Source organism: Symphalangus syndactylus, chromosome 8 (genome assembly GCF_028878055.3).
Source record: "Symphalangus syndactylus isolate Jambi chromosome 8, NHGRI_mSymSyn1-v2.1_pri, whole genome shotgun sequence".
Classification (NCBI taxonomy): Eukaryota; Metazoa; Chordata; class Mammalia; order Primates; family Hylobatidae; genus Symphalangus; species Symphalangus syndactylus.
The window spans coordinates 66,098,036-66,121,205 of NC_072430.2; the positions used below are offsets into that span (position 1 = coordinate 66,098,036).

Below are 23,170 nucleotides of genomic sequence, written 5' to 3' on the forward strand. Positions count from 1 at the left end.
ATGTAGAACCTAAAAAAGTTAATCTCATAGAAACAATAGAAAGGTAGTTACAAGAGGCTGGGAAGTAAGGGAGGAATGGGGAAAGGGAAGATGTTGATCAAACAGTACTGAGTTTCAGTTAGACCACAGGAATACATTTTAGTGATCTATTGCATGGCATGGCGACCACAGTTAATAATAATGTATATTTCAAAATAGCTAACTTAGATTTTTAACATTTTCTCCACAAAAAAATGGTAAACTGGTGAAGTGATGGATATATTAGCTTGGTCAAATCTTTCTACATATACGCAGATGAAAACATCACATTGTATCCCATAAATATACACAATTATTTCCTGTCAATTAAAAATAAATGAGAAAGACCAGGCGCAGTGCCTCACGCCTGTAATCCCAGCACTTTGGGAGGCCAAGGCGGGTGGATCACAAGGTCAGGAGATCGAGACCATCCTGGATAACATGGTGAAACCCTGTCTCCACTAAAAATACAAAAAATTGGCCAAGCGTGGTGGCGGGCGCCTGTGCCTGTAGTCCCAGCTACTCAGCAGGCTGAGGCAGGAGAATGGCGTGAACCCGGGAAGCGGAGGTTGCAGTGAGCCGAGATCATGCCACTGCACTCCAGCCTGGGCAACGAGAGTGAAACTCTTGTCTCAATGAAAAAAAAAAAAAAAAGACCAAAATAAGAGATAGCTGAATTTCATGTACCCATACTGAAGAAAAAAAACAAAAACAAAAACAAAAGAAGATTTGGAACAAGAATTAGATTCAAATTTTACCTATTTGTACCACACCTCTGGGCTGACTCACCTGAAAGATGTGCAATGCTTACCTGTCTTGCAGTCGTCATTAGGACTAAATGAATAAATACAAGAAAACAACAAAACTCCAGTAGGTACTTGGTAAATGGTAGCTGTTAGATGTAGCCAGAATTCTTCATTAAAACTTTTTTCAATCTTTCTGTTAATCATTAAGTATTTACACAACGTAAGGTAGAATACTGTATTTTCCTCTAGAGATCAGATTTTACAATACTTCAGTAGTAGAGCTGAATTGATTATGGTGGGTAAGGTGGCCCAGAATTCTCCACGATATTACTTTTACTATACCTTATTCTTTCCTGAACCATTTGTAAATAATCCCAAAGAGTTTCTATAAGCCTGTTACCAACTGAAAATTAATTACTCAGATGTCTACAGTGACAATCTTTAAGAATCGTGAGATTATATGTTTCCTGAAATTTCAAGACCCTATCTGTTCAGCCAACTTTACATTTTCTGTAGTACAGGGGTCTTTTTGTGGTTTTTGTTTTGCTTTGATTTTTTACTCTATAGAATCTTTCTGGTCACATATTTTCTAATAAAAAAATTGGCAATGTCACATATACTAGAACACTAAAAAAAAAAAAAAAATGCTTGATTAATGAGCATTACTGTCCTTAAACATCTCAATAGAAAAAGAAGGTAGTCTTTTGATTACACATATCAAGTACATATATAGGAACACACAACTACTCATCTGAACATCATTAAATACAAAGTAATAAAGCATACCTTCAAAAAGCAACTAGAAATCATACTGGTCTTCAGCTTTAATGAAGTGGTTAGAAAAGTTTATTTTGTGCTTAGGATATTTTTCTAAGGCATCACAAGTTACACATCCAAACTCTTCAATGGTACAATATTTTAAATTCTAAAGGAGAGGGCTTTAAAGAAAACTTGTATATTACAATACTATAAATCTAATGGATTCACATAGCAACAGAGCCTAGAAAGAAGGGGACATTACAGAAATTGTCTACTACATAATGGTCAGTTGATTCATTGTTTGTGGTTCTCCCCGTTAAGGTGAAAACTATGTATTCTAGCTCTTCAAGGAGTAAAAATACACTAAAACGTTCCATCCTACTGACTTTTACCTGTGAAATCCCATACAATATTACCAGTCAGGAAAGAACACAGGATAATATGAAGTTTGTCTTTTAAAAAATATAAAAATGTTACTATTTTAAAACATCAAGCATTACAGGCTGTAAAATCAATTAAGAACTTTCTGTATATGAGGACAAAAATACATTTAAGACATATACAAGAAGATGCTTTTTCCTGAGTAGAATGCAAACTTTTATATTAAGCTTCTGTGAATTTTCAAAATGTAAAATACCAAGGCTTTTTCACATCAGACAAAAATCAGGAATGTTCACCTTCACATCCAAAAAGAAAAAAAAAAAACAATTTCAAGTTGAAGTTCAGCAAGAATGATGTAAAATCTGAAAAGAGTGGCCAAAATTTTAAATTACAACAGATTGTTCAATTTGATGGATCTCTCAGTAAACTTCAGTTTGAAACAACAAAAAAATACTGTTTACTAAAACATTAAAAATTTTTCCAGGAAATTATCATCCAATTTGAAAAATAAAAAATATAACCCATAGTAAGTAAGAAAAATACAAGAGAAAATCAAATTTTGTTGGAATCAAGAGAATACCATGAACTTAAAAACTTCCTAAATCAGTAGCATATCCTGTATTACCATGTGTAGAAAACTGTAATTAATTAATGTAAGGTAGTTTTTATTAGTTGCATAACCTAAAAATATAAGGAAATTTTGGAAGATACCTTTAAAAAGACCACAAAATTGTCACTGAAATACACATTTCTTGAGACAATGGGCAAAGTTCCCATTTATGGGAAATATCTTCTTTTTTTCACACAGTGAAACCCAGAAAAATTATATCAAATGAGAAATATTTTTCTCTAAAATAATCTTCTTAAATACCTCAATAATGCAATACTTGGGAAATGTAAATTTTCAAAACTCAGACTTGAAACAGGTTATTATTAAACAAACATACATAAATCTTATTGCTTGGCACGATTTTTCAAAAATTAGAGAACTATTTAAACCATCATACTGTGCTTAAATCATATTTCAAACTTGTATACCTAGTGCTTTTATGTTCTGAATGTAGACTCTTCAATTTAATGACAATCTAGACTGAACCCTGCAATATACAAAAAAGTCACAATTCACTTCAAACCAAACAAAATGATCAATCTTCTGTTTTTATCAAAATCATAATATTAAGATAACTATAAAATTAACTAGGATTTATCTGTGGCCAATGATGGACCCAGAGAGCGTTGTCTTATGGCATTCTGTAGAAAGTCTTTGTTTGTTCCTTCTTTACTTTCAGCTTCTTCTTCTGAAACATCTTCATCTGCCTCTTGCTCCTCCTCCACTTTTTTCAAAGGTTGTGCAGGTTCTGATAATAATTTTTCTTAAAGACAAAGACCAAAAATGTATTTTTGTTGATGTAGTAGATTTGCTTTAGAGTAAAATCAAGATACAATGTCTCATACGCCCAAAAACTGCTTTGGCATAAATTTATCATGTTTGGATTTCCAAAAGGAAAAAGTTATTCAAGATAAGATGAAAAAAACCATGAATATTATAAAAATAAAAATTGAGCCATTTTAGTTATCAAAGTCATTCTAATTACCCACCTATGTATAAACTGAACTGAAATTAATGAATCAGCATTAATGTTGTGAATATGGAAGTTGTAAAAAAATATATAGCATTAAAAAGAACTGGTTGGTCCAATGGTAGTAGGTTATCAGAACTTACTAATATTACTGTCACTAATGGTGATACACAACCCCCACTGCTAAATTTGACTGGCTTTAAAAAAAACTATCTCATATTAATTTGCTATTAAACTTCTCGTCAACAAGTATACTAAAACTTAAACAGTATATCCTTGTTTCAGTTCCCAGGGGAACAGAAATCACACATTTACAGTTGAAGGTTGTATTTCTGTCCATATCTTCTTCTGGTCTTATAAATGTGCTTCCCCTTACTCAACCCCCATATATATGATTTTATTACAATATAGTTACAAGAATAAAATGTACAAATCTTAAGTGTACATCTCAATGAATAAATACACACCCTTTCAATGTTTTATATGGCCAGCTGCTAGTTAACTTAAGCTTAGAGCACACTATGGTGAGATACAGGAGACAGAACTGGGTCAAAGAGCTTTACTCTGTTCAATGATCTCAGACTGCCCCCAATCCTAGGCAATCGAGAATGGTGGGGCCAGGGAGGGGGGACCTGCAAGGAAGGATTGGGTTAGTAAGGCAGAACAAACCGTGGGGAAAAATTACCAGTAATGAACAATCTGTTGTTTAGTCTGTCTGGCATCCATCTTTATTTTGGGCTAACAGCCCCTTCCCTATGCCACACTCCAGGCGGTCCTGGTGAATACTGGTTTACAGTATTCACTGTAAACTAGTCAGGAGATGGAGACCATCCTAGCTAGAGAACCACTGTTCTCTACCAAGGGCGAGTTTTCCCCCTCCTCAAGGAACACTTAACAATGTCTAGAGATATTTTTTTTTCACACCTGAGAAGGGCAGTGCTATCGGCAAGTAGAATGCTATTAAATATTCAACAGTGTATAAAAGGCAGTCCATCACAACTAAGAATCATCTGGCCAAAAACAACAATAGTGTCAAGGTTGAGAAACCCTGGTTTCCAAAAAGTGAGACCTTTACACAAGCGGAGTGCACCAGAATTTCTCCAAAAAATAGGTGGGTGTAGAAAAAAAAATGAATTTCCTTCCTATTCTTAGATTGTGACTATGGTTTTCTCTAACCACCTTATGCTAGTGACTGGAAAGGGCCAAACTGATCCAGATGTCCTTGTGAGCAGAAAAAAACTAGAAAAATAATTTTAAAAAAAATTCTAAAAAGCACTCAACTGAGAATTGAACAAGTCAAGGTGTGGAGAACTGAGTAACTCAGAAACAGCATCTTAACAACATCATTTGAGCCTTAAGGATCCAGTCAACCCTGACCTCAGACTTCATCACTACATAAACCAATAAATTCCAATTTTGCTTAATAGTAGATTGAGTTGGGTTTCCTTAGCAACCCTAGCAACTCAAAATCAAGACAGGTACACATATTGGAAAACAACTCAAATCATGTGTTCCATTATGGAAGGGGCATGACAATATCACTTTACAGTCTGGATTAATATCAGTTGTATTACTAAAGAAAAATAAATTACACAATCATATGCATAGTGATTACTTAATGAATGCTTATGTTACCAGGATAATGTGAGCATTACATACCTATCTTCTAAGTGTCATAATGATCCAAAGGGGCAAATATAATTACTTTCATTTCACAAAGGAGGTTACATGCTCAGAGGGTAAAAAATGTCTGTCATATTGCTTTGCTATTAAGTGGTAGAGCTGGGATGCCCAATCAGATCTCTCTGGCTCAGAGACCATGCTTGCCTTCTTTTTGAATGATTTGGAAAGGCATTCAAAAAACCCTTTACTTTATACCTTTCAATCCCTCCAAATTAACAGATATTTAAAGGTAAAGATTTCTTTAGTGACTTTTACTGTGGATCATAATAAAGGACAGAAAAACTTAAGTAGCTTGACATTAATTAGCCAAGTCATTTTAAAAATTTCATTTCCAAGAAATGAATTCCCTTGTAACTTCCTAAAAGAGGTAGAGTATTATCTCTGTCATTTCCTTAGGTTCAGCTCTTTTAAAGTTTCTAAAATTGTGCCTATTCACTGACTTACCCTTCTTGTTTGAGAACACTTACCTCTTTGTGTACACCAGTTACGTGTTCCACAATATTGCACAGAAAGGATTCTATCAGAGTCAGTATTCTTTTAAAAAGTTTGTATGGTCAACACCAAAAGACAAGTTATTTCAGGCCCTGGGGCCTATTGATTTTCCTATTGGTAACCACTCTCTCTAAGACAGGGGTTCTCAAATAGTGGTCCTCAGACAAGCAACATCAACTTCACCTGGGAATTGTAAGAAATAGACATTCTTGGCCCCAATACAGAACTTCTGAGTCCAAAACCCAGGGTGGGTAATCAGCAATCTGTTTCAACAAGTTCTTCAGGCAAGTCTCAGACACTTTCAAGTTTGCTCTAAGTGGTAAGATGACTCAGACTCCAACACCTACATCCTCAGAGAAATCAATCTACGCAGACTCCCAAAGTAAACTCTTGGAAGACGGGAGGACGACCTGGCAACAGTGGCAGTAGCAGCCTGCACAACACATGACTTAATAGGTACTTTGGTACATTTATGGGATCCAATGCTAGTTGCACACTTATCACCCTACAGATTTTCTGACGGCTATATGATTTATGTGAGGGTGAAGACAGAATAGAAGAAAATGAAACATAATACAGATGCTCCTTGACTTATGATGATAAATCATCATAAGTTGAAAACATCATAAGTCAAAAAGGCATTTAATACAACTAACCTATCCTTACATAAGTTGAAATACATTAATACACCTAACCTAACCTAATCTGCCCAGCATCACAAAAGTACTCCATACCAGTAGCCCAGAATAGGTCAAAATTCAAAATTTAAAGTACGGTTTCTACTGAACGCATATTCCTTTTGCACCATTGTAAAGTCCATTTTAAGTTGAATGATTGTAGTCAGGGACCGTCTGTATAGCTACTTTTATATATCTATCTTTTGTATCTACTAAATTAAATCCTACATTTTATTCACAATTTAAAAGTTGGTGAGTAAACATTTTATATTCATTTCACTTCAAAAACCTTAAACCTAACAGTACATTTGTCTTTTAAGTAATCTGTGCTTACGTTTTTTTCCTAGACGTCAGTGGCCCTTTTTGGATAAAATGATTCCATCCCCTATGCATGTCCTTTTTAGTATCAATGCAACTATCTAAGAAATGAAAAGATGACCTACCAGTATGAAAGGACAAGGTACACTATAAATGCAATCTCCATAGACTTCATTTCGGAAATTTTGATCTCAAGAAGCCCTAAGTTAAGAAAGATAACATGGCCGGGCGCCGTGGCTCACGCCTGTAATCCCAGCACTTTGGGAGGCCGAGGCGGGCAGATCACGAGGTCAGGAGATGGAGACCATCCTGGCTAACACAGTGAAACCCCGTCTCTACTAAAAATACAAAAAATTAGCCAGGCGTGGTGGTGGGCACCTGTAGTCCCAGCTACTCGGGAGGGCGAGGCAGGAGAATAGCTTGAACCTGGAAGGCAGAGGTTGCAGTGAGCCGAGATCGCGCCACGGCACTCCAGCCTGGGCAACAGAGCAAGACTCCGTCTCAAAAACAAACAAACAAACAAACAAAAGACATCATAAATGAAGGAATATCAGGCCACACGTCTGATTTAGTTAAAATCAGCTTTGTCACTTCTGTGTGACTGTGAACCTTAGTCTCCTCAAGTACAAAACGGGAGCAGTAACCCCTATGCACTCTACTACAGAGTTGCTGAAGAGCAAACGAGGTAACAGATAAGTAAAAGTTCTTTAAGAACTGCAAATATAAATGCTTCCATTAACAGTACAATTATAAGACTGGTAAGTGCTTGTAATTATTTAAATTGTTCTGTAGTACAATTCAGTGTCAGTGACATCCTAAATCAACTATAGGGATTGCTTTTCCTAATATCCTACCAGAAAAAACTTACAATTGGCTGGCATTCAAAGAATAATCTTCAAATGTGGCGGCCAGTATACTAATGAAAGACTTCAAGAGTAGAATATATTCCACTTATAAATTGACACCAAATAAATATTATTAAATAGCTACATGCTATATGCAATGTTAAAATTCCCCATAATATAAGAGTCAAGGAAATAACAATGTTCCAAAATCCACTGGGCTACATTGTTATATGAAATATACATCTCCTCTACCTTCCCTTATGCCATAGCTGATAAAGACCAACAATCCACAGTTAGAATTCTAAGCTGGAAGAGCAACCTGTGAAATGTGTGATTGTGATTACAGAAATGAATAGGACTATAGTGAATAAAAAATAAACATTTTAAAATATACTTACTTGAAGGGTATGGGTATGGCTGTGGTCTGCGCCTTTTTGAAGGACAAAGGCAATCTGCCACAAATATCATACACTGTAAAAATAAACATTGTAAGAAATCTGAATGTAGAATATATGCCACAGCTAATGTAACTATTTTAAATAATAACTTTTTAAATATCTTTCTTCCTAGCACTCCAAAAATGAAATACTTACGAGTCCTAATAACAGTCCGGAAAACAGAGTTGCTAAAGCAAAAACAGTGTATGATCCCCACACTGGCAACCCAAGGTCTTCAATAAAGTAGTTATGGCAAGTCTAAAATCAAAAGAAAAAAAAAAAAAAACTAAAAATCTGTTCATTTTTGTTAAAGTGATAGTGGTAAAAATGTTTAAGATAAAAATATTTAGTCCATACCCTGATCCACATAGATAGCTGAAAGAGTGCTGACATACTACTCATCCTAAAAATAAAAGAGATGATTAAAAAACTGAATAACATACACAGCTTTGTCTATACATACTATTTTCTACTCTATAATTTCCCCAATATGACAGATTTTATTGCTGTTAATCAAGACTAGTGATACATCACTGATTTCATGCCTGTAATAAGCCTTGTTCATGAAAACTGTTTCTAAATTGACACTACCATGTGGCAGCCTCATAAATAAAAACACTTGACAGTATTTTTTTTCCTTTTCTCCCACTGTTTTGATGTTACTATTTTGTCTTTCCTCTGATGATTTCTCCAATACACTGAGTAAAGGGTTACAAGTTCCATGAAACCAGTTGGAAGAGGCAACTCTTACTCACCCTTAAAAGCCTTCAAAGCATGACCAAAGGGAGGCTAAAGGAAGGACTGGAAACAATTGTCAAGCCAATTCTTTCCACTTAAGAACTATCCCTCTTTTTTATTGAAATTAATTAAAATTTACAAGAGCATTAGTTTGACATCGTTTAATGATATACAAAATTATTACATACGAAATAAATGCTAAGTCATCATATAAGCAAAAATTAGTATTTTACATAATTAAATGGCCAGTTTTAAAAAGGCATGCTTCAGAAATAAGAAAGGTCTGTGAGTTCCCAACTGTAGCTGCTTGAAAATAGACTTACACGCAACTACTTTCTTCTACTGGAGAAGGACAAGATTCATTTATGAGATGAGATTTCAGAGAACAAAAATCAGTTATACTTTTAGTTCGACATAGAAAAGGTATTTTAATCATGTTGCTTCTGTTGTTTAAAAGCCAAGTGAGAAGAGAAACAAGGAATTGAAACATAAAGCACTGTATAGCCTCACTGTAGTCTGCAGTAATTTATTTCAGGAACAGTAGGACCCCAAATTGAGTTGGGCATGGTAGTTCAATGGATGAGTATTAACAGGGCTGATCTTTCTCCCTTCCCCAGAATCTAGTGCATTTTTCTCTTATGTGATTACTGTCCCAACTCCCTATCCTCTAAGGGTTAGTGTGGTGAGAGGGTAGGAAGAGACAGATGGCCACATAGGATCAGTCCATGGTGACCTCAGCAAAACTCACTATTCCCAGAGGTCTCTCACATGACCAGTTGAGGCCTTGTATTCCAACAGCAAAGCAGAAAGCATGCTTGCTATTTCCAATCCTTATCACTCCATTGCCAGTTGCTACGAGGAAATTCATCTACCCTCTAGATATCCATAAAGCTCAGTGCTTAGGCATGCTATTATGGTCACCGTTTATACACACTATTCATATAAGAAGTTATCAGACAGGTGGAATAACCAACCAAACATAATTCAATCGCTTGATATCAAGAGTTGAAGTTTATGTAATTTAGTTGGTATCAGCAATTTTTGATGGTCTCTATGGAGACAGAACATTAAAAAACAAATTGAAGTCTGGAGGTAGCATGAGTACAAGTTTAAGCCTACTCATTCAAATTATTACACTCGAGTGATAGCTTTACCCATTATGCTGAGAAGACTCCTAGGGGCATTTAGTTTTTGATGATACATATGACCAAATCTAGCAAGCTAAAATATTCCTGAAAAGGTGTACAACTTCTTCTATAAAATGCCTTCTCTAACTCAAGAAGCATGAAAATATGTTTGACTTAGAAGATCAAACTAAAAAGATCAAACATGTAGGCTGTGCACAGTGGCTCACGCCTGTAATCCCAGCACTCTGGGAGGCCGAGGTGGGCAGATCACGAGGTCAGGAGATCAAGACCATCCTAGCTAACATAGTGAAACCCCATCTCTACTAAAAATACAAAAAAATTAGCCAGGCACGGCGGTGGGCACCCGTAGTCCCAGCTACTCGGGAGGCTGAGGCAGGAGAATGGCGTGAACCCGGGAGGCGGAGCTTGCAGTGAGCCAAGATCGCGCCACTGCACTCCAGCCTAGGCGACAGAGTGAGACTCTGTCTCAAAAAAAAAAAAAAAAAAAAATCAAACATGTAATCAATGTGGATATACCTTAACCCTTAACAGCTCAAGAAACAAACTGAGTATGAATGCTTTACATAAAATAGAATTATCTGTTCCAATTAATTATGAAATGGGTAAGAGAAAAAGCCCTCATACTTACAGAACAGAACCTGGACCAAACCATGATGAAACGGGCTCAATACTCTTCCACTCTTTATCACTTATAAAGTTTATGAAGTCCTTCTTAGTCCTTGGACCCTGATAGCGCCTAAATTCACCATCTTTACAACTAAAGAGAATCAGAATTAAATATTATCCAGCACTGAGAAATAATTTAATATTTATTTTGCTATTTTTTCACCTCACTTTACAGTCAATTCTAACATTCAAAAGCATTAGCAATGTACAAGTATTAATAGCAAATTATACTATTTACCTACTCATGACATTTTAGCCCCCAATTTAACAATGAGGTTACATTTTTTTTAAATCATACGCCTTAAAATGTAATTACTGTTATTCTTCCAAGTAATTAAACTATGAAATACAGTAAGTAGATAAATCTCAGAAAAGTACTTTTAAGCCTTATGTGTAATACACATATTAAAAGAATTATATAAAAATTATTAGAATAGTGCTTGGCACATAGTAATTATTAGCTGTTAAGCTGTAACTTAAAATTTTAAGGCATTTTTCTAGTACTTTTGGCTATAATAGCATCACCTCAGCCACCCTGCTTTAAATCACTGGAGGCATCTAGTACGATGCTTCCCTTCCTCTCATTTCAGTGACTATTTAGTCAGCTTTGCAGCCTTCCTTAGATCCACCTCCTCCTTCCCATTCCCAATGTAGAAAGTTCTGTCAGTCCTAAATGTTCTCTTGGCTCCAACATCTTTAAGTGCAAAAACTCATCAGCTCCCTACTAGGGACCTGTTAAGTAAGGGTTAAGGGACCCTTTATCCACCCAGAGGTAAAGACCACGGGGAAGCCCCCCATCCCAAAACACAAAGTTTTTGTGAAGTGTCATTTGAGCTATTCTTTGAAGCATAGGTTAAGATTTCGACAGGCAGGAAATAGGAGAAAGAACATGGTAAACAATTTTGACTAAAAGAAAAAGGGCAGGAAATTCCAAATAAGGTCATGGGGCACCAAGAAGTGAAAAGCAAAGGGAGAGACTGAAGGGGCATGTGGGGAAAAGGACTGAATGAGAAGGGCAGGACAGAAGCACTTACGGAGACAGCAAACAGAAATTTACACAGATGTAAAGGGAGTAAGGGTGAATTTTAAAAACATGAAAAAAGAAAAAAGGGCAAAGAAAAGCAAGCTATAAACACAAAGAATTGTCAACTTATTTTCAGTACCTCCTGGTATTTAACCTACCAGCTACATGATGTTAGGGTACACAGCAGGTACACAGACTTGAGATTTCACACCCTCAATTTAGAAGATAAAGCCAAACTAATAGACCTGACACTGAAGACTATATAATCTTGCTCATTCTGATTTATCACCCAACTGTCACCTACTGCCCTACCCAAGGCTGTAAAACGGCACTTTCTTAGCTACTTTCTGGACATAACATGTTCCTGTTAATGACTGTTTATGAGATTGTCCTCAGAATAAAATGCTTATGCTCCACTCTTAAAATTCTACTTCCAAGGTTTCATTTAAACCCCATATTGTCTGGGAACCAATCCAGGTAACTGTGATTTCTCCTTTATCCAATTTCCTACAGGACTCACCACTACTTTGGACTCATAATGACAGGATCACACCATTTCACAAGAACATCACTTTCCTAAACAACTGTAAATCTTTGAGAACAGAGACTGTTTCACACATCACTCAACTACCTAAAGGCACCTAGGACAACACTAAGCAAAACAAGCCCTCTAAAATACCTGCTGAATATAATGAGATTACCTCAGCTCTTCCAACATGATCCAAGCCAGAGGCCTACTACTTCTGATTACACTATAATGCATCCTTCTCCATAATTTAGAATCTTCAAATACTTACTGATAAATAGTAGGAAGAGCAGTTATGATAAACCGTCCACTCAGTCCTACAAATAAAGAACACACAGCAGGTTTTACATAGGCCAATCACTGACTACTTAAAAGGTGACTCTGAATTATTTAAATACATACTAATAGGAAAGAATATGAAATTATACCTAATAGTTGAGCTTTGTAATACATAACTTAAAAATGAATTATGTACTTAAAGCAACTTTAAAAAACACAATACTGCACATTATCTCAGTTAAAAAGTATGTAGAAGTAGAGTACTGAACACATTTTTAAATAAATAAAAACACTTCATCATTTATATCACTGTCAAAATTAAGACTACTAGTAATAAGTCATGGGAGAGCACAAGGTAATAGGGTCTTAGATCTAAAATCCAATGGAATTGCACTTGACATTCAACAAACAAAGGCAGTTTATGGTGCTGCTAAAAACGGAAAATACTATGAATCTTTCATGAGACAGGCAAAAATAACAGCAGCTAACATTTATTGTTAGCCATGTGTCAAGCACTGATATTACAGAGAATTGACCTGTGCCTCAGTTTTCTTATCTGTGAAATGGGGACATTACATATTTCATGGGGTTGTATAAGGATTAAATAATAAACACAAGATACTTGGAAGACTGCTATAATAGGCAAGCGCTCGATAAATATTACTTATTATTACCATTTGAGATGGGGCAGCCAAGAACCCAAGGGTAGTGTGACTACCGAGAACGTTAAGATGAGGTTGGTCTGTGGAAGGAACCTCCTTAAGGGCAGGACCTGCCACTTGTCCAGGGACCAAGTCAGGAGTGCACTTGACCTCACAACCACAAGGGCTTTATATTTAGGAGCCCACATCCTCAAATCACAGGTACTAAATTTAAAACTCAATTTCAGAGATTCAGATCTTCTTTTGTCAGGGAACAGACCTTGACTCTAGAAAAACACTCAACCACATGCTCCTTATTCTGAAGCCTGGTATGGATGCAAATGTGGCTTGGCCAACGTTCACCTGAACCACAATGTTCTAGGAATTCTCAAAGGCATCTTACATACTAGTCTGGGGCCTGGGATGCAAAGAACAACAAATCAGAGGCAGTTATGTGGGCAAGAATAAAAAGAGGGTAATGTCTTCAAGAACCCTTAAAGCAACACATTCAAGGAATGAGGTGTATACACAACCAGGGAATCTCCATTTTGCAACCATTGCACACTGAGCCCCCAGCAGGGAGGTGGACAAGTCAGGTTAACTAGCTGCAGACTGTTAGGTTTTCAAAACCTAAAGAAAGGTAGAATTAAGACTATGTAATGTAGAAAATAGGATAAATATATCAACCCAAACAGCAAAGAAACAAAACTAACCAAAGACTTACAGTACCTGGCTGCTCTGTGACATCTACTTTCGCAACATTAACCTCAAGATCTTCTCCCCATTCAGCAAAACTTTCCCATTCCGGTTGAAGATTTTGACAAGCAGGGCACCACGGGGCATAACTAAGAAATACAGATTAAAAAAAAAAAAAAAAAGTTAAGTACTTTAGTATGACCATTTATCTTGGGATAAAAAATTTAAATGTATAATTTATGAAGAATATTTCATATGAAAACACTGAAGATGACAAGGTGGTTAATTTTATGCAGATGAAAAACTTTTAAGAGTAGATGTAACAATCCAGAAATCAAGAATGATGAACTGATGATGCTAATCAAATAAAATTCTGAGAATAAGACACAGGATTTTTTCACATGCAAAACAGCTCTTTAAAAAACCTTTGCATTTCTCTATTAACGTGTGGCCACCAGAAAGCTCAAGACCAAAGTTAGAGCTTACCAATTTTAATAATTTACAATGCAGAGTCACAAATGCAAGGCGTTGGAAAAACAGAAGTGTCCTGGGCTGTAGTGAATAAGAAAGCAGATATTCCATCTTAAGGTGCCAACCATTATTAAGTAGGATTGCCACAAAGGATGCTGGCACACTAAGGCTGGCTATTCATATTTAAAAGAAGATGGAGAGCTGCATTTTTATATGAGAATGTTACCTCAAAAAATAACCCACACACAAATACTAAGCAGGCCAAACAAAACTCTTGGCCAGTTAGGTCATCCTGTTTCCAAGACCTTGGATTTACAAATGCAAGCATATTAGCATTTAAATTACTCCTCTGGTATTATCTCCCGAGGATCTTATTTTCCCACTTTCTTGTATTTTATCTTATAATACACCACAGGGTTGTTTCTTTTCTTTTTTTTTTTTTTTTTAACAGAACCAGGAAGAATAAAGCCTAAAGCAGTTAAACACAAAACTAGTTTCTGTACTTCACATTTTCTTCACTTGTTTTATGAAAACCAAACTCCTAAAATAGACATTGTAGAACAAGACAAACTGGTAGTATAAAACGAAGTTCCTAACAATAAATCGTATTACAATGAAAATATCTTCATGACAAAACTTCTGAGCAGAAATGGATTTACTGTAGATAATTCACTTGTAATTAGGAGGAGACTATTACTAAAACTACTAGAGTCCTTCTTTTTCAGGTTCATTTTGTTGCTCGGTTACTTTTTTATTTTTTGAAACAGGGTCTCGCTTTGTTACCCAGGCTGGAAGGCAGTGGCGCGATCTGGGCTCACTGCAGCCTCAACCTCCCGGGCTCATGACATCCTTCTACCTCAGCTCAAGTAGCTGGGACTACAGATGGCTGCCCACACGCCCAGATAATTTTTCGTATTTTTTTGTAGAGACTGGTTTTTGCCATGTTGCCCAGGCTGTCAGTTGCTTTCTAAAAACTTACTTTAGAATCTCTACTTAAGGAAAAAGAAAAACTACTACTCTATAGCATAATTTCAGATAGATGCTCCAAGGTGGATTTACCTCTTACTCAATGTTTTGTTAGTCTTGTTCTCCTTAATACTACTTCTGATTGCTGTATTTATATAGTTGGACCATAATAATGAGTTAAAAAATATCCTTGAGTAATACTTGACTGTATTTTGCATATACACACACGATCACTATTGCTTAATATATTGCTTATAACACTATTTTACAGGCACGATCTAAAACAAGTTACTCATGATGATGACTGAAAAACAAAGTGTCATAGTTTCTCTCCCCTGAAGCTTTCAATGGTGCCTGAATGAAAATTCATTTCAGAGTTGCAGATTATATGCATACTATGAATATTTCCCTTTATCTTACCCTCCATATAAATGTTCTATTTTTTTTTTTTTGAGATCGAGTCTCACTCTGTCGCCCAGGCTGGAGTGCAGTGGCGGGATCTTGGCTCACTGCAACCTCTGCCTCCCAGATTCAAGCGATTCTTCTGCCTCAGCCTCCCGAGTTGCTGGAACTACAGGCGCGTGCCACCACGCCCAGGTAATTTTTTGTATTTTTAGTACAAACGGCGTTTCACCATGTTAGCCAGGATAGTCTCGATCTCCTCACCTCGTGATCCACCTGCCTCGGCCTCCCAAAGTGCTGGGATTACAGGCGTGAGCCATCGCGCTGGCCAGTTTTGTTTTGTTTTTTTTTAAATAACACAGGACTTACTGATTTAGCCTTCTGGGTTCTCCCTTTGGGGATGTCACTTTCACTGGCCTCCTTAACTTGACAACCCTTGTTGTATTCGTGACACAAAAAAACACTCACCTGAACCCTGTTGTCTTTTCATTTTTATTTATTTACTTATTTATTTTGCTACGTTGCCCAGGATCTCTTGAACCCCTGGGCTCAAGCCATCCTCATACCTCAGTCTCCTGAGTAGCGTACGCCAATTCCAGCTGAACCTTTTTAAAGAAGAAGGTGTTCTAACACAATTATTGTATGCCTACTCTGAAGACCCAGAGAAAGCCAGCACAGCAACATCTGCATAGGTTAACTAAAGTATTTAGGTATCTTGTTACTCATTTGTAAAACGTGAAAAACACCTGTCATAGAGAATTTGTAGGGAATTAAATATGGTATGCGTGTAAAGGTGCTGCTTAGTGGTGTCCAGCACAGTTAATACTCAGTAATCATGCTTTTACTATTATCAGTAATACTGCTAATATGTATAATACCACCATCAACAACAACTTAGCATCTAAAGCAAAGGCAGATACTTTATTTCCCACCGCTGCAGAATAGATATTATTAAATTGAAATCACCACACAAGATACATGATTTCGTTCGAGCAATAAATGATGACCTGGCGCGCTTGAGAGTGTATACATTAATACATTATCTTTAATGTAATACCATTTACAAAGACCTAGGAGTCACAACCCAAGGTATTCTCTACACTACAAAGACACCCACAGGAAAAGTGAGATGAGGAGTGAAAAACAGAGAAAGCAAAAGAGGAGGAAAAAAGAGAAAACGAAAACTTAAAAATAAACCATCTTGAACTCAGTATTTACATTAAAAAAGAAACGTACCTAATCCATTAAAAAAAAGCTTAAAAGCCCCAAATTCCAGCACCCTAAAGAGACTATCTTTTAAGGACAGACGAAAGAAGAGGAGAGATTTTGCTCAATATTCTCTTCTGTAAAATGTGGTGAAAATAAGTGTAGAAGTCTGTGAAGAATCACTGTAACTACTTAGATACTAGTCAGACACCTCCCTCCCCGCGCCCCAATCGCATCCTCAAAGTCATGAAAAATGTCAGAATTCGCATTGGCGCTAACCCTTTGGGCGCACCACAGCTCCAGAAACGCAACGAGGGTGCACCCCAGAAGAAACTTAACATTCACGGGTAAGAGACGAGGGGGTGGGACCAAGCCGGCGGCAGATCCCAGGAGTTTGGGGAGCTGCAGAAGTCGGGGACGCTCGCTCCGCAACTTGGAGGCGCAGTCCTGGGGCGTCTGGGACCTGCATGAGGAACGTGCGGGGTGAAGTCGTGCGTCCAGGAACGGACGTAGGAACCCGGCCGCCCCGCACTCACAATTCTATCATCCAGTCTCCTTCCAGCAGTTCTCTCCAGTTCTCGTCCGTGATGACGCGAACGTTGCTCCGCCGCCCGTGCGTCCAGGGAGCACTCCAAAGCAACAGCACCAGGACTGCCAGGGGAACTGCAAGACTCCCGGAGGGCGCCATTTCCGCCGCTTGCCCACCTCACAGCGAGCGCAGCGGCAGCTCCTCCCGGTCGCAGCTCCCACTTCCGCCCTCGCGGGCTGCTCAGCGCAAGCGCACGACGGTGCCGCGAGGAGCGCCTGTATAGAGGACTCTTAATGCGCATGACAGGGGTCTGATCCCAGTGAGTGGTGAAGTCGGGAAAGAGGGAAGAACGGCTCTCCGCAATGCGCATGACAGAAAAGCGGCTTCTTCTACCGCCTAGGGTGTCCCAGTAATGTGGGGGAAGGAACAGAGCAAAAGGAGGCGTGGTGTAAAAAGTGGGGCGGTGCTTTGAGGAAGAACGGCTTAAAAGTCGCTCCCAGGATTTTGGCGCCAAATGGTTAGCGTTTACAAGCAAATTGGTAAGTTTATAATGTGCTAAAGCAGTTTTCCAATTAAATGTCCTTCAGAGTTCTCATTTGTTTTCTTTGAAACATGTAGTAAAGCTAATGGATCTTTACAGGAGTCGGAATATTGGTTTACTTCTGAGAGATTATAGACAGGGAAGGTGCAGAGGAACCTTATGGTTACGTCGGATATGTTGGATGTGTTCAACATCTAGATATGAGCAGTAGTTACACGGGTGTACGTATATGATTTTTTTTAAAAGATCAAGCTGTACATTTTAAGACAGTGCACTTTATGCACTTTCAAGTGTATGTTATCACTCAAAAAAAATTCAGTAGGTACAGAGATCCTAGGTCAGTACTTCAAAATGGAACCAGACACATAGGCTTGTAACATATTTGAGTTTTTTCTCTCAAACATTCGTAAATACAAATGCAAACCAAAATGCGCACTGCCTCATCAGTCAAATGAAAATAGTTGCAGGTGCGGTGGCTCACGCCTGTAATCCTAGCAAAACAGGGAGGCCGAGGCAGGCAGATCACTTAAGGTCAGAAGTGCGTGACCGGCCTGACCAACATAGTGAAATCCCGTCTCTACGAAAAATACAAAAATTAGCAGGCGTGGTGGTAGGTGCCTGTAGTCCCAGCTACTCAGGAGGCTGAGGCAGGAGAATGGCTTGAACTCAGTAGGTGGAGGTTGCAGTGAACCGAGATCATTCCACTGCACTCCAGCCTGGGCTATAGAGAGAGACTAAGTCTCAAAAAAAAAAAAAAAAAGGAAATAGTTGCCACTATCTTGCCTCACCTTTTCAACTTAACTAACCCCAATTAGTCCCCTTCCCCACCCCTCCATTGAATAGCCCTCTCAAGGACACCAGCGACCAGCAAGATAAATCCCAATTGTTTCTTCTCAATGCGTCTAGCATGACTCCTAGCCCCGTTCTACCACACCCTTGAAAGACTACTATCTTGCTTTCTGGGAAGCTCGCTTTTTTTTCTCTCCTACACTAGCTGATTCTTCTCAAACTTCTTGGGTGGTCCTCCTTTACTTAACCTCTGGACATTGGCATCCCCAGGATGCTTTACTGCCCCCTGCCCCTCATGTCCCGCCACCTTTCTCTTCATCAGGCTCTGATCTTTCTGGGAACTACAGGCATATGTATTCAACTGTATATCATTCAGGCTCTGATCCTTCTGGGAACTACAGGCATATGTATTCAACTCCTTGCTAAACATCTCTTGGATATGTAGTAGTTGGTGAAAGGAAAAGAAATCTTGGGGCCCCAAAATCATTAAGCTAAAGGGAAAAGTCAAGCTGGGAACTGCTTAGGGCAAATCTGCCTCTCATCGGTCTGCTCACTGACATTAATGCATATCTGATTGCCTCCTTTGGAAAGGCTAATCCGAAACTCAGAAGAATGCCACCATTTGTCTCTTATCCACCTATGACCTGGAAGCCCCTTTCCAGCTTCGAGTTTGTCCCGCCTTTGCTTTGAGTTGTCCCACCTTTCCAGGCCAATACAATGTTCATCTTTCATATGTTGATTGATGTCTCATGTCTCCCTAAAATATATAATATAAAATCAAGCTGTGTTGTCCTCATCACCTCCTCAGGCTATGTCATGGGCGCGCATTCTTAATTTTGGCAAAATAAGCTTCCTAAATTGACTGAGACCTGTCTCAGATTTTGGGAGTTCACAAGCTCAAACATCAAACAGCCAAAAAAGATAATTCTTGATTCTCCCTCTGCTGGTCTTCCATCCACTAAAGAGCCCCGAGGTTCACTAGGTTTCTCTAGCCAAACATGTACATGTTAATTCTTTGTTTTTTTCTGTCTTCACCTTCTCCTCTTGTACCCTGTGAGCAAATCTTGTAAACGTTACCTTCAAAATGTATCCTGAATCTGACCACCAATTTCCATCTCAACAGCCAACACCCTAGTCCAGGATTTTCTTGCCTTGAGTACAATGAGAACTTCCTAAATTTGTGAGAAAATAAATTTCTATTGTTTAAGCCACCCGGTCTATGATATTTTATTATGGCAGCCCAAGCTAAGACACTAGACCTCCATTACAATGTTGAATAGAAATGGCAAGAGTGGCCAAACATACTTATCTTGTTCCTGTTCTTAGGAGAATAGCATTGTCTTTTACCACTAAGTATGATGGTAATGTGAATTCTAAATAGTTGCCTTTTATACAGGTGAGGAAGTTTCCTTCTATTCCTAGAAGGTCGTCTGTTTTTATCTTGAAGAAGTGTTGAATTTTGACAAATCCTTTTTGTGCATTTATTGAAATGACCATGTGGTTTTTGTCCTTTATTCTATTGATATGGTGTATTTTTTTTTTTTTTTTTTTTTTTTTTTTGAGACAGAGTCTTGCTCTGTCATTAGGCTGGAGTGCAGTGGTGTGATTTCAGCGCACTGCAACCTCCGCCTCCCGGGTTCAAGCAATTCTCTTGCCTCAGCCTCCTGAGTAGCTGGGATTACAGGCGTGTGCCACCACGCCCAGGTAATTTTTATATTTTTAATAGAGACGGAGTTTTACCATGTTGGCCAGGATGGTCTCTATCTCTTGACCTCATGATCTGCCTGCCTCAGCCTCCCAAAGATACAGTGTATTACATTGATTGATTTTGGGACATGAAATCAACCTTGCATTCTTGGTATAAATCCCACTTAGCCATGGTGTATAATTCTTTTAATATATTGTCACATTCAGTTTGCTAGTATTTTATTTCATATTTTTACATCTATATTCCATAGAGATATTGGTCTGTAGTTTTCTTGTAATGTCTTTGGTTTTGCTATCAGGATATAACTGGCCTCGTAAAATAAGTTGGGAAATGTTCCCTCCTTTTCTATTTTTTGGAAGCGTTTGTGAAGAATTTGTATTAACTCTTCTTTAAATGTCTGATAGAGTCTAGCAGTGAAGTCACCTAGGCCTGGGCTTTTCTTTGTAGGTAGCTTTTAAATTACTAATTCAATCTCTTATTATAAGTCTACTATGATTTTCTATTTCTTGAGTTGGTTGTGGTGGTTTGCATCTTTCTAGGAATACGTCCATTTCATGTAAGTTGTCTAATTTGTTGGCCTAACGTTGTTCATAGTATTATAATCCTTTTTATATCTGTAACGTTGATATTAATGTCCTCTCTTTCATTGCTGGTTTTAGTAATTTGAGTCTTCTTTCTTTTATTTATTGGTCAGTGTTATGGTTTGGATATGGTTTGAGTTTGTCTCCACCAAAACTCATGTTGAAATTTGATCCCCCATGTGATGGTGTTGGGAGGTGGGGCCTACTGGGAGGGATTTGAATAAAGGGGGTGGATCTCATGAATGGTTTAGTGCTGTTCTTTTTTAAAAAAATATATAGGGTATCTCTCTGTCACCCAGGCTGGAGAGAGGTGGTGCAATCATGACTCACTACAACCTCAAACTCCTGGTCTCAAGTGCTCCTCTAGTTCAGCCTCCCAAGTAAAGGTGATAGCCTCAATGCTGGCCCTGGTGTTGTTCTCGTAGTGAGTGAGTTCTCACTCTGATAAGACTGGATTAGTTCTCTTGGGAATGGATTAGTTCCCTTGAGAATGGGTTGTTATAAAGCCAGGATACCCCTTAGGTTTTCTCTCTTTGCACTTGTCCACTTCCCTTTTGACCTTCTGTGCCATGTTATGACCCAGCACAGAAGACCTCACCAGAAGCTAGGGCCATGCCCTTGAACTTCCCAGCCATTTGCACCACAAGCTAACAATCATGAGCTATTTTGTTTATAAATTACCTAGCCTCAGGTATTCTGTTATAGCAACACAAAACAAAGTCAGTATAGCTAAAGGTTTCTCAATTTTGTTGACCTTTCCAAAGCACCAACTTTTCGTTTTGTTGGTTTTCTCTACCATTTTTCTATTCTCTCCTTGATTATTTCCTTTCTTCTTTATGCTTTGGGTTTATGCCCCCTTTTACCCTGACTGTTTTAAGATGAAAGTTATGATTATTGATTTGAGATCTTTCTTCTTTTCTTAATGTATGTGTTTAAGCTCTAAATTTCCCAACCCTGCTTTAGCTATATCCCGTTAACTTTTGTTATGTTGTGTCATCATTTCATTCATCTCAAAGCATGTACTAATTTTCTCTTTTGATACACTTTTTTGTCAATTGGCTATTTAGGAGTGTGTTTTTCATTTTCACATGTTTGTGAATTCCCAAATTTATTTTTGTTATTAATTTCTAATTTCATTCTATTGTGGTCAGAGAACATACCTTGTATGATTTCAATCTTTTTAAAATTTATTGAGATTTGTTTTATGGCCTGGTATATGGCCTATCCCAGAGAATATTCCATCACTTGAGAAGAATTTGCATTTTTCCATCACTGGGTGTTCTATAGTTAGATGTCTGTTAGGTCTGATTGGTGTATAGTGTTGTTCAAGTCTTCTAGTTTCTTGTTGATATTCTGCCTACTTGTTCTGTCCATTATTGAAAGTGGAGTATTGAAGTTCTCCAAATATTGTTGAATTGTCTATTTTGCTCTTCATTCTGAAAGTTTATGTTTCATGTATTTTGGGGCTCTGACATATATCTTTATAATTGTTATATATTCCTGAGGATTGACCCTTCTCATCATAAAATTTCCTTCTTTATACCTAGAATTTTTTGTTTGTTTTATAGTCATTTTGCCTGATATTAGCATAACCACTACAGCTTTCTTATTGCTGCTATTTGTATAATAGATCTTTTTCCATCCTTTTACTTTCAACCATTTGTATTTTTTAATCTGAAAAGTGTGTCTCCTGTAGACAGCGTATAACTAGACCTTGAGGGTTTTTGTTTTTGTTTTTATTTCTTTCTACCTAGTCTAACAATGTTTGCCCTTTAATTGATTACATATTTAATCCATTTGCTTTTTTTTTTCTTTTTTTTTTGAGACAAGGTCTCATCATTCTGTTGTCTGGGGTGGAGTGCCTGGACACTCCACTTACTGGTAATGTTATTGGTTTTTTTCTTTGTTTGTTTGTTTGTTTGGCTTTTTTGAGAAAGAGTCTTGCTCTGTTGCCCCGGCTGGAGTGCAGTGGTGCAATCTCAGCCCACTGCAACCTCCGCCTCACGGGTTCAAGCAATTCTCCTGTCTCAGCCTCTCGAGTAGCTGGGATTACAGGCATGCACCACTATGCACAGGTAATTTTTGTATTTTTAGTAGAGATGGGGTTTCACCATGTTGGCCAGGCTGGTCTTGAACTCCTGACCTCAAGTGATCTGCCTGCCTCTGCCTCCTAAAGTGCTGGGATTACAGGCATTAGCTACCACAACCGGCATTTTATTGTTAATATGGTTGGATTTCTGTCATTTTACTTTATGTTTTCTATATGTTTTATGACTACTTCATTCCTCTATTCCTCCTTTACTGCTGTCTTTTACAATAAATA

General features: G+C 37.8%; 1 protein-coding gene, 1 long non-coding RNA gene and 1 other non-coding gene across 4 annotated transcripts in view; 1 reads left to right on the forward strand and 2 right to left on the reverse strand.

Moving 5' to 3' along the window:
* Nucleotides 1–1,592: 1,592 nt before the first annotated feature.
* TMX1 (thioredoxin related transmembrane protein 1) lies at nucleotides 1,593–17,644 on the reverse strand. Its single transcript, XM_055289387.2, has 8 exons — nucleotides 17,236–17,644; nucleotides 13,688–13,803; nucleotides 12,310–12,355; nucleotides 10,451–10,579; nucleotides 8,294–8,339; nucleotides 8,093–8,194; nucleotides 7,898–7,970; nucleotides 1,593–3,277 (listed from the first exon to the last, which is right to left on the reverse strand). Exons 1-8 carry the CDS (start codon nucleotides 17,385–17,387, stop codon nucleotides 3,102–3,104), a joined length of 840 nt encoding a protein of 279 aa, XP_055145362.1. The 5' UTR covers nucleotides 17,388–17,644; the 3' UTR covers nucleotides 1,593–3,101.
* LOC129488969 (small nucleolar RNA SNORA70) lies at nucleotides 13,435–13,569 on the reverse strand. Its single transcript, XR_008659801.1, has one exon. It is a non-coding gene; the product is annotated as a small nucleolar RNA SNORA70 (small nucleolar RNA).
* LOC134737332 (uncharacterized) overlaps nucleotides 17,552–23,170 on the forward strand; it is a 43,003-nt gene continuing 37,384 nt past the window's right edge. Inside the window, exon 1 of one of the 2 annotated variants that reach the window (XR_010122129.1) lies at nucleotides 17,552–17,767. This is a non-coding gene — a long non-coding RNA (uncharacterized lncRNA). The remainder of the gene's footprint in view (nucleotides 17,768–23,170) is intronic. The other variant, XR_010122130.1, reaches the window with a different exon arrangement.